Source organism: Engraulis encrasicolus, chromosome 16, assembly GCF_034702125.1.
Source record: "Engraulis encrasicolus isolate BLACKSEA-1 chromosome 16, IST_EnEncr_1.0, whole genome shotgun sequence".
Lineage (NCBI taxonomy): Eukaryota > Metazoa > Chordata > Actinopteri > Clupeiformes > Engraulidae > Engraulis > Engraulis encrasicolus.
This window is the reverse complement of record NC_085872.1, coordinates 25,614,502-25,626,639: the sequence shown is the minus strand read 5'-3', so window position 1 is coordinate 25,626,639 and position 12,138 is coordinate 25,614,502. Positions and strand designations below refer to the sequence as shown.

Sequence of the window (12,138 nt, the reverse complement as noted above, 5' to 3'; positions counted from 1 at the left end):
CCCTCTATGCACAGACCTGGATGATAAACTGTCATAAGGGCTCATACGATGCTATAATGTTTCATGTGAGATCATAAGTCGTCAATGTGTGCTCTAAGTAAAGTGAAGTTCATATGGATGCCTCTATAATGCACTGTATAATGCACATCTATAATGCATCATAATGTACTGTAAGCCCCATCAGGCAGCCTGTAGTTTATATCCAGTCATGAGCACTCATAATACCCTTGGATTTATAAAGTATTATAAGCTAGATTCATGGTTATTCATTACTGTTAACATAAAGCATCATGAAACATCATCGGTGTAGTCGTAATGCGTTGTAAGTAATTATAATGTGCATTATAATTAGTTATAAATGCGCTCATAATGCGCTATAGATATGGGCTTCATAGAAAGTGTTACCGAACTTTTTATACTTTTGAAATACCTCTATGAAATAACTAAGTTTAAGACTGCGTTCAAGTGTCATACAAGCATCTGTAAATGGTATCGGTGCCCTATTTGTTGGTACTCACCGATACCGATACCACCATTTTAGTGCCGATCCGGGCCAATCGGTGCAACACTACTTTGTATTGGTGCGTAGTGCATACATGGGTTGACCATTTGTAAACAATCCTTGACTGCGCGACCCTGGCTGCGCACTGCTGAACCTCTGATTGTTGGAAACTGCTGTATGCCTGCCACATACTATTTGCTCCAGTCAATTCAGTGAACCAGCTGATCCTAATAACCACACCCCTTCAGCCAGGTGGAAAAGTTAATTAGTGAAATCACCCATGTTAGGGAGCACAGGCACAGGCACATGGGATATCACTCAATCCAGTTTGCCTGTCTCTTGCTCAGATGCACAGTGTGTACAAAGTGTACTTTATGAGAACATGACACAGCTGAGAGTATGTGTATGTGTATGTGTATATGTATGTGTATGTGTATGTGTATGTGTATATGTATGTGTATGTGTTTGTGTATGTGTATGTGTATGTGTATGTCAGGGGTGGGGAACCTATGTCTCGAGGGCCGTTTGCGGCCCTTGAGGCCGTTTTATCCGGCCCTCGATATCATTTTAATGTTATGCAACTTCACATGAAATATCACATATTTTGTAAAGGAATCTTAGAAATTACATTTCCAATGCAATTAAGTTATATTCAGGGGACCTAGAGAAGGTGGGGACTGTTTTAAAGGTGTCTACCTTCAATATAGGCATAACTTGCATGGGGAAATCCTGATTCGTGTTCATAGTAATTGGGCAGTCATGGGTTAGCGGTTAGGGCGTCAGACTCGCATCCCAGAGGTTGCCGGTTCGACTCCCGACCCGCCAGGTTGGTGGGGGGAGTAATCAACCAGTGCTCTCCCCCATCCTCCTCCATGACTGAGGTACCCTGAGCATGGTACCGTCCCACCGCACTGCTCCCCATGGGGCGCCACTGAGGGCTGCCCCCTTGCACGGGTGAGGCATGAATGCAATTTCGTTGTGTGCAGTGTGCAGTGTTCACTTGTGTGCTGTGGAGTGCTGTGTCACAATGACAATGGGAGTTGGAGTTTCCCAATGGGCTTTCACTTTCCCAATGGGCTTTCATAGTACGGCCCTCGGAGGACTTTTATGACCCTTGTAGGAATTTGAAGTAGTCCCTCGAATGAAAAAAGTTCCCCACCCCTGGTGTATGTGTATGAGGATTGGCTTTGATTTAGTGTTTCTTGAGAAAGTGCTGATCTAATGATGAGTCATATATCCTAGTATGGGAGGGGGTGTTCCAAGGAGCAAATGAGCGGAGGTGGTTGGGCGGAGGGGAGGATGGTTGGGTGGGTGTGAAGACCAGGTCATGATGGGTGCGGTGGGTTAGGAACGGGGTCTAAAGGGTCATGATGATGGATTACTCTGCATCTGGCAAGGAGCCTATAGCATTTAGAAGTTCAATAACAACAACTGGGATCATTTTCACATTTGTTTCACTTGCTCTTCACAGTTGTTCTCAGACTCAAGAGTCAAGGCAGGACCTTATGTAATTCACAACCCACCTTTTTCTCACCCTCATTTGTAGCACATGTGTAGCTTCCTTCTCACCTATATGTTGTTTAATTGGGCTTTCTGTCTGGCAATGCAGATCAATTTCTCACATCTTGTAGGAAGAAAACCACAAAGTGACTCATTACATAGCACACTGACTTTACATTATGAGATCATAATAGTATTCACAACGTATTTTTCTGTCCATATTCCCATTGGGCCTAGTGAGGTTGTTCTATGACCTGGCTCTTTTATTTTGCCTGGTTGGATGGTTGTTAGTTTGATTTGCCCTCTGCTGCAGTTGTTTGTTGTAATCGTTTGGTATAATGGTTTGACAACTTACCCTTTCATTTCTTGCTTATTCTATCTGTCTATGGCCTTTTCTCTTTGTCATAAAATGCACAATTCGGATTGATGTCGTATTCAGACTCAATATTGTGATCAGGAGTGCTGTGTCAAAATGCAAATAATGTGGTTTGGCTCTGAAGCAAGGACATGCATTTCCACAGAAAGTCACATGACTATGTTGGGTGTGTCTGAGCAGTCAGTTTGACTGGCTCCTATTCCATAGCGTCAGCACATTTATGTCCTGTTGTGGAAAAGACAGAAGGGAGATAGCTGAGGACACCCTGCTCATGTTGTATATGCATGTTTGATGTCTCTTAACCCATTTAGCCTGATGCCGTGTATATGCTGTTCGACCTTTGGCGCCTGGAGTAACATATACAGTACGTTGCATTCAGGCTCTTGAGATTTGTTTTTTTTATTATTATTAAAAATGTGGGTATATCAGAGCTGAATGAACACATTCTAATTAAAGATGAGGGTCCTTGCATTTAAATGCAACGTATTTCATGTTTTTATGTGATTTGGAGGTTGAGATATTTAGGTTTTTATAGGCAGAGGGCACCTTTTCCCAAAAAAAGGTCTTGGTCATTCAGCATGTGTTGTTTTTTTCAGGTGCCTTAGGCTAAAATGGGTTAATATTCTCTGCTTCACATTTGTACCATTTGGCCAACCCTGTGCTCTGCTCTCTGCCTGCAGAACGTGAGGTCCGCCATGTCGACGGAGCGGACGAAGGGCTTCTGTCACGTGGTGGTGTCCTCCAACCTGCGTGACGGCTTCTCTCACCTGATCCAGTCGGCCGGCCTGGGCGGCATGAAGCACAACACGGTGCTCATGGCTTGGCCAATCAACTGGAAGCAGGCAGACAACTCCATGTGCTGCACAAACTTCACTGGTGAGAGGGCCTGCACTGTACACCCGTCCCAGACTATGTGCTAAAGGAGTATGCCACTATTTTGGGGCTCAATACAGTTCAAATCGTTGGCCAGGGTTTATAAAGATGGTAAAGTGTCTTTTTTTTGTTAAGCGTTGTCTTGCTTTTAGACAAGTTAAAAGAGGGAGCATGTCACTAAGCTGGTGAAAGTCAATGGATCCGTGTAGCAAGGCATACCCCTTTAAAGTGATGATCAGGGCCGTAGCAGCAAATTGTGGGCCCGCCCTAAGTGTAATCAGCTCCAATGGACCCCACAGCCATATATCTACATAAATCGGCCTGTGTGGGCCCCCTAAATATATGGGGCTCTGGTCACACTTTACCCCTCTGAACACACCCCTGGTGATGGTACACTGGGCAACTTTTTGAGCAACGCTTTTGAGCAATGATGCTGCTAGAGATTACTAAGGTTTTATTTGGACAGTTTATCACCACAACACTTTGATCAAGATCAGCAGTGGACAGCTTCTCAATCATTTTGCTGGAAAATTAGGAGCCAAATAATGTCGTGGCCCAGCAACATTTGCTCAAAAAGTTGCACTGTGTATCAGCACCTTCATGAGGTTGGTGGCCATACAGTCAAGATGTGACTGGTATCAGAGATTGTGAAAGAGGTCAGGAAACAAATTATTTGAGTTTCACTCTTTTTTTCATGAAAGTTATATTTGATGGTTAGGACGATTATAATGCCCTGGCACTGATGCCCTGGGATCCTTTGAAGGCCATTAATAATGGATTTTCAATAGTACTGCTCTGCTGAATCAGAAATCTTTTATGGGGCCAAACAAAAAAATTCGAACAGCGCCCTGAGCATGTCATAGGGCTGACTGTACAGCCAAGACGTGGCTCTCATGTGAGATTGGTAGTAAACATGCAAGGTGCTACTGGTTTGGTCTCGCTGCCCCCCACACAGAGAAACTACAACTCCACCTAAGCTTGTCACATTCGCAGTACTGTACCTTTTTGCAGAACAATAATGTACAATTAGGTACAACATGACTTTAAAAGGATCTTTCTGGTAACCTTATATCTTTTGTACCTCTATCACCACATGTTATTCACATTTTATTTAAAAATGGGTACATAATAGCTCTGCTGAAAAGGTACTGTTGGTGCAACAAGCTTAGGTACAGACTAGTGCTTCCATTTCTCTGTGTACAAAGAGAAACGTAAAGCCTTGTCTAAGATCCATGTTTCTTGTATTGTGATTTAAAAAATAAAGGCAGCCAATAATTACATACACAGCATACAGTACTTGAGAAAGCATTCGGTTTTGAGCTTTTTTTTGCATTTGGTTTTGAGCATCCTAAAGTGTGCTACCAAAGAAGGTGGATCTAACAAGAAGCGTCATTTTGTTTCTTTTCCGGTATCCACTTTATGTCGGGTGAACGCCCCTTTAGGAGACCTTCGGTTAGGAGACCTTCGGAGTCCTGAGGTTGAGAATCAATGAAGTCCCCTTAGCGCTGTAGATGGCGGTAGCGCATGTCTTGCGCAAACACCTCAAAAAGAGAAGAAGAAGTAGGGGACAACGCCCCCTTAGGAGACCCAATTTGATCAGACGCTTTTGAATTTAGTGGGCGTGTTTTGCGTTATCTTGGTTTGATTCAGTATTTTTGGTGCTACTATTCACAGAGACCGTCCGAGAGACCACTGCGGCTCACCAGTGCCTGCTGGTGGCCAAGAATATCGACCACTTCCCCGCTAATGACGAGCGGCTGGACGGAGGCACCATCGATGTGTGGTGGATCGTCCATGACGGGGGCCTTCTCATGCTACTGCCCTTCCTGCTCCGGCAACATAAAGTAAGAACAAGGCCCCGTCTCACTTACCAGCTCACTTTCTCCCCTGCCCTCCCCTCTCCTCTCCTCCACTCTGCTCCGTTCTCACCTCCTTCCCCCTCCCCTCCCCTCCCTCCCAACATTCTCATTCATTTCCTCTTAGACATCACATTAGGCCAGACAATGGTGTATTGTTCCACTTCATTGGCTAAGTTGTGTGTTGTTAATTTGGAATTTTTTTTTTCAGAAGGCATTCCATTTCCTTTTAATTTCTCAGAACGTATTTTCCTTTTAGCTGTGTTCTTTATGATGGGCAGCAATCCCGTTGTCTGTGTTTTCAGGTATGGCGGCATTGTAAAACGCGCATCTTCACCGTAGCACAACTGGATGACAATAGCATTCAGATGAAGAAAGACCTGCAGAGATTCATGTACCACCTGCGTTTGAATGCTGAGGTGGAGGTGGTTGAGATGGTAAGCTTCATCATCGCTGTCTGAAACTGAAGTTGTGAAAGTGAAAGTTTGCTCTGGCCATGTGCTGGTTCTTCCTGTGTTCATAATACAGGTTATTTCACAAATTAGATATCTGTGTCTGTGTACTCATAATCAGCTCACTTTGGGATTGTTGGAAATAATGTTATGTATATTTTTTTACCACATTATGCATATGTGTATATTGTAAACACATTTGCAAAGGATTGTCAATTATGTGTTTAATGGATGTTCATCCCATGGTTCAACCCTTTTTGTGTTTTCCTCCTGTGAAGCAAGCAAGTGACATCTCAGCCTTCACCTATGAAAAGACCCTGGTGATGGAGCAGCGATCCCAGATGCTGAAACAAATGCAGCTCTCAAAGACAGAGCGGGAGAGAGAGGTACTACTCACACTATGCCACTATTTTGGGGCTTAATACAGTTAAAATCGTTGTCTTGCTTTAAGACAAGTTAAAAGAGGGAATATGTCGCTAAGCTAGTGAAAGTCAATGGATCCGTGTAGCATGCTACAATGCTACACGGATCCATTGACTTTCACTAGCTTAGCGACATATTCCCTCTTTTAACTTGTCTTAAAGCAAGACAACGCTTAACATGAAAAATGCGACACTTTACCACCTTTATAAACCCTGGCCAACGATTTTAACTGTATTAAGCCCCAAAATAGTGGCATACCCCTTAAGCTAAGGCACTGTTCTAAAAATCTTGAGACCCAGGCTCGAATCTGAAGTTACCAAGGTCCTTTTCTGATCATTCTCCATCTCTCTCTCTCTCTCTCCCACTCGTTTCCTGTCAGTCTCTCACTGTCCAATCTAAAGATTTCATGAAGGTTGGAGCAGGCCTCACCCAAACTGTTTTTGTATCACTGACAAAATAAGAAGCACCATGCATCAACCCTTTTTGGTAATGTTAAATTCAGTAGTAAAAATTAAAAAAGGGTTGATGTATGGTGTGTGTAGAGAGTTACTTGTGCACAATCTCTGGTGCTGAACAAAAAGATTACGTATTTTTGAAAAAAGGTTCGCACACTCCTTTAGATTTTTTCTTCTTTAAGTTATTTTTTCTTATTTTTATTCATTCATTCATTGATGTGTGGTGTGACCTTTTTGCCTTATTTTCCAATCTAAAGGCTTATAAAATGATGGGGAAAGCTTCCTAACTTATTTGGTGCTTGCCATGGAGTGTAACCTTGGGCGCTGTATGTGGACAGCGTTCCTTCTGTTTGGTACATGTACTGTATTTTATGAGGGTGTGAAGTTCAGGGTCAGAGGACACGGCTGCGCCCTTTGTTGCAGTAACTCATTAACCCATTAAACCAACCAGGTGAACGTCACTTGACATTGTTCATTCAAGGTACAACAAAAATATTTAGAGCTCTGTAATCTATTAAGGTAGCGTGTCTGATTGCCAATCATGGTTTGATTTCTACAGTAGTCTACTGCAATCTGATGATAGTAAGTTGTCTTTGTCCCCCCATCCTACTGGTACTGTGGGCCTGCCCCAACTGCTTGATCAAATTCAAAATTCAAATGTTTTGAAACGCTAGCTTCTTTCAAACAATCACATCTGGAATATCTCAAAGTCTATGTACATGTTTTTATTGTGATTTCAAAACAAAACCTGACTTCTGACTACGGTATGTTTGTCAAGTCAAGTCAGTTTTATTGTCAATTTCTTTACATGCACTGGTTTTGAATTGAAATTATGTTTCTTACTTTCCCATGCAGACATAGACGTAGACTTTAGGTGTGGACATAGACAATTAGACATAGACAGTACACATAAAATTACATCGAGAGTAGGCCTACCTATATAATACCCTTGTACCCAGGGTGAGATTTGTCTGAAAACCAGAAGGGGGGATGAGTTTCAGATTTTAAGCAAAATCAATGGAATTACATTGAACTGTGATTAAAATCATGTAGAAAAAGTGGCGATATCAAAACCAGAAGGAGGGACAATCCCCCCCATCCCCCCTACAAATCGCACCCTGCTTGTACCTTTACAATACCCTTGTACCTATACAATACCAATACCCTTGTGCCCCTACCTCCAGCTCCAGCTGATCCATGACAGGAACACGTCAGCCCACGCCTCCCAGAGTGACAGGGCCGCCACCAGCCCTGTCCACATGACCTGGACCAAGGACAGGCTGGTGGCAGAGAGGCAGCGCAACCGCGAGGCCAGCATGGGCGTGCGAGACATCTTCAACATCAAACCGTAAGCCCCGTGATGCCCTCTAGTGGCTGAAGTGTTTTATTGACTGTGATACAATATTAATGCTGCTCTTCTTCTACTGACTGGTGAAAAATACTACCGGTATGTATGAATGTTTTGTGTGAGTGGAGATCACTTGACTGCAAATAAAACCTACCGTTGGGTACTAATAAAAGTTATCTAATCTAAATATATTTTTTATTACATATTACTGGTTATTACAATATGAAAGATCACTAAAAATCTTTTTTGGTTATTTAGTTATTAATTCACAACTAAGTGTGTCTGTGTTCTTTTTGTTTCTTTCTCTAGGGAATGGGGAAATCTGTAAGTAAAACATCGGCTCTGTTTATTTGAGTTTTCAGCATGTACTATGTATCTTTTTCTGTAATAGTGCAACAGCTTATTGAACGATGCATGATTTTGCAACTTGTTTGGCATTACTTAAACTGACATTTGATAAGCATGTGTAGAGATGTGTAAACACTTTAATGGCCAAGCTTGCTATAGGTAAATATAAGCCCTAGTAATATCTGTAGTAGACTAGCTACTGTACTGTATGTGTTCATGCTGTTATAATTTGTGTGTTTTGTGCGATTTATCAGAGCCTTTTTCATCTGCCATTGTACTGTTAAAGGGACACTGTGCAGGAAATGGTCAAAAAAGGTACTGCAACTATGCTGCTCATTGAAACTGGGCTGCCTATTGCCAAATTGGATCTTTACATGAAAGTTTACTAAGTAATAAACAAATATTTTCTAGTATGGTCCAAGTACAGTCATTTTTGCAGCTAAAAATGGCTGTTTTTGGAAATTCAAAATGGCGGACCATGGAGAAGATCCCCCTTTTCATGTATGAAAAGTGCAATTTTTCCAGTCATAATGAATACTTAGAATTTGATGGTGGTGGTAAGTATTCATGTAATAGGTGACATTAGTGAATGGAAAACATGAATTTTGGAAATAAACAACTAAAAATCTCACACAGTGTCCCTTTAAACCACAGATGCCAATGGCCACACACACACACGCACATGCATACACACACACACACACACACACACACACACACACACACACACACACACACACACACACACACACACACACACACACACACACACACACACACACACACACACACACACACACACACACACACACACACACACACACTAATTCCTAATACAAATCACCCAAACAATACCGGGGTTCATGAGAATTATTTAGCCAGCGGTTTTCTTTCTGTGCACACCAACTGGTGTCCTTTAGAAACCAGTCCAATGTGCGTAGAATGCACACTGCGGTCAAACTGAATGAGGTCGTGGTCAGCAAATCTCAGGACGCTGAGTTGGTGCTGCTCAACATGCCGGGTCCACCCAAGAGCAAGGAGGGCGAAGAGAACTGTATCCTTTTCACTACGGCCGAGACCAACTGTGTGAATGACTGTTCCATAAAGTGGGCTAATGTGAAAATGATATTAGGAGATCAGCAGCAGCACTTAAATTTGATTATGTGTTTACATTCATTTCATAACTACATAGCGTGTTTAACAACTCTAAATATCACTCTGTGTTGGCTGGCTCTTTTGCAATGTATGATTTGTTTTGCATTAGGCAGAGTATAGAAAGTGTACCAAACTTTTCAGGCATGCTGTGTGCATCTACAGCACAGCCCAGCCATGCAGGGTCACTGCTCAATGCAAAAGCATCCTTGACCGCGTCCTCTCCCAGACATGGAGTTCCTGGAGGTGCTGATGGAGGGCCTGGACAGGGTGCTGCTGGTCCGCGGAGGGGGCAGGGAGGTCATCACCATCTACTCTTAGCACCGTACCCACCCAGGTCTCAGCCCAGAGGAGGAGGAGGAGGAGAAGGAGGAGGAGGAAGAGGAGGAGCAGGGGGCAACCGTACCCACCCAGGTCTCAGCCTGGAGGAGGAGGAGAAGGAGGAGGAGGAGGAGGAGGAGGAGGTGGAGGAGACAGAGGGTAGGACGATGGTGGTGGTGCTGGTGGTACAGTACTGTAGTTGGCACCAGCTGGCAGAGGGACCTTGGTTTGCCCACTGCAGACGTCCTTTTTGCTGCTGCTGGGCACAGCATTGGACAAAGCAGAGCCAGTAAGGCATGGGTAAGAGTAAGGGGGTAGGTTGGAGGCAGAGGTAAGGAATCAGAGGAGAGATTGTGGGGAAGGGACAATAAGAAGAAAACAAGTGCAAGTGTGACTTATCTACCTGCACTAGAGTACTGCTGACAGAGACAGATACAGTACGTTGTGGTCAAATGACCAACACAATGTGCCGAAGTAGGGCCCGATGCAAATCTCCTATGCGTGGTGCACTGCCCCTGTGTGATGTGCCATGCTTTACTGAGGAAGACTGTAGGGATGTTTTGTAATTTATAGGAAAAACAATCTTCTGATGTAGCAATGAATTAATGCTCATGGACATGACAGCTCTTGAAATCAGAGGGATTCTTTCAAGAGCTTCAGAAGTGTTTTAGATGTATTTTTTTCAGCTATTTATTGTTAATTTCTGATACAGTTGAACTGCATTTTGATTTTAAGTTCAGCACATGAACATCTGTGCTGATCAAACTTAGTGCGGAAACAATGATGAATCAACTACTACATATGGTCCCTTAAAATTCACTATGTGGAAAGTATGCATGAAATTGATCTGTACTGCATGGCATGTACATGTAATATCTAGCCTGGTTCTCACCGACGGTGCGTGTGTGTACACAAACTACCGTCTGGTAGCACTGCCGTTAACATGCTCTTCTCGAGTCAGAAAATAAATGGTGCATTTATTGCAACTCACCTCACCACCAACAAATTCCTCCAAACACGTTTTCTGTTAATCTCTAAAGAGTCAATACAGTCTATAATCTGTCCTGTGACTCATCAATGCGATCTGCTGTTGATATTTAAGCAATAAATGCTTCGTTTATGTTCTATTCGAGAAGAGCGTGTAATGGCAGCGCTACCAGACGGCAGTGTGTGTGGCTCCGCTCCACCAGGGGCTCGGGAGCTACACACACACGCACCGTCGGTGAAAACCAGGCTATGTAATATCCATATTGGAATCCAATTCTAACTAGCTAGCTACAATTTCATACTTTGAGTCACTGTCTTTATGGTACATTTCATTGTTAGTCACGAGGAGGAGACATGCATGCAGTTGGCTGTTGGTTATTTTGTTCCCGTATCACATGTGATGGAAATGAAATACAACCCTCAGCTATTTCTACCTACAGGTTGCCACGTGACATCTGCCACAGTTCTGTATATTTGTAGGTTATATTATAGTTATGTTCAAGTAAGAAAATGGCAGTCTTATTTCTTTTAGAGTGTATTTTCATTTCAGTATTTGCATTAATGCAGATTCAAAGCATTGTCTTTAAAAAATATTGTGTTTCTGCACTGATGTAATAATTTGTAAATATTTGAATGTTTTGCCAAATGTAGGTTCAGGCCTAGCTGTCTCGCACAAGAAATTGATTTGAAATGGATGAAAGTGCACACACATACACATGCTCATTCACTCTGTCTATGTCTCTTTCTCTTCATCTGTCTCTCTTTCACACTAACACACATATAAATACATTACACACACACACACACACACACACACACACACACACACACACACACACACACACACACACACACACACACACACACACACACACACACACACACACACACACACACACACACACACACACACACACACACACACAAATACATGCATATTACACACGCACATACGCACACACACACACACACACACACACACACACACACACACACACACACACACACACACACACACACACACACACACACACACACACACACACACACACACACACACACACACACACACACACACACACACGCACACAATATGTATGCACTGATATGCACACTTGTAATTACTGTGATGAGTTGACCACATGTGTTGTATAGTGTAGGTTATGCCATTGTGTTATTTTATGTCTTGATGCCATTTGAGTCTGTATGCCAAATTATCATTATACTTTATTCCTTTATGAAGTGGATGTTGGTTCTTGATGGGATATTATTATGGCCCCTTAATTGTCCTTGCAGCCTGAAGCAACGCCTTGCGACTGTGTGTGTTGTGTCTGTATGGGAGTGAGTGGGAACAGTGGTGGCGCTAGTAGGCCTACATTAGGATGAGGAATGCATATGTTGTTAAAATAACATGTTCTGTACACTGGATTTTGCAGCATTTTTTTCAATGGCGGTTTCTGTTTAAACTGTTTTTCTATGTGAATTTGAAATTAAATCGTTGTGATTCTGTTCTAGTTCTTAGCACACTACGATCATAGGAATTAA

General features: G+C 42.8%; 1 protein-coding gene across 2 annotated transcripts in view; it reads left to right on the top strand.

The window, feature by feature from the left end:
* slc12a7a (solute carrier family 12 member 7a) overlaps positions 1–9,659 on the top strand; it is a 30,758-nt gene extending 21,099 nt beyond the window's left edge. For both annotated transcript variants that reach the window (XM_063219115.1, XM_063219116.1), the window contains exons 18-25: positions 3,059–3,254; positions 4,926–5,095; positions 5,413–5,544; positions 5,838–5,945; positions 7,622–7,785; positions 8,095–8,109; positions 9,054–9,187; positions 9,515–9,659. In XM_063219115.1, coding sequence (XP_063075185.1) covers positions 3,059–3,254; positions 4,926–5,095; positions 5,413–5,544; positions 5,838–5,945; positions 7,622–7,785; positions 8,095–8,109; positions 9,054–9,187; positions 9,515–9,606 — 1,011 coding nt within the window. In that variant the 3' untranslated portion in view covers positions 9,607–9,659. The remainder of the gene's footprint in view (positions 1–3,058; positions 3,255–4,925; positions 5,096–5,412; positions 5,545–5,837; positions 5,946–7,621; positions 7,786–8,094; positions 8,110–9,053; positions 9,188–9,514) is intronic.
* The last annotated feature ends 2,479 nt before the right edge of the window (positions 9,660–12,138 follow it).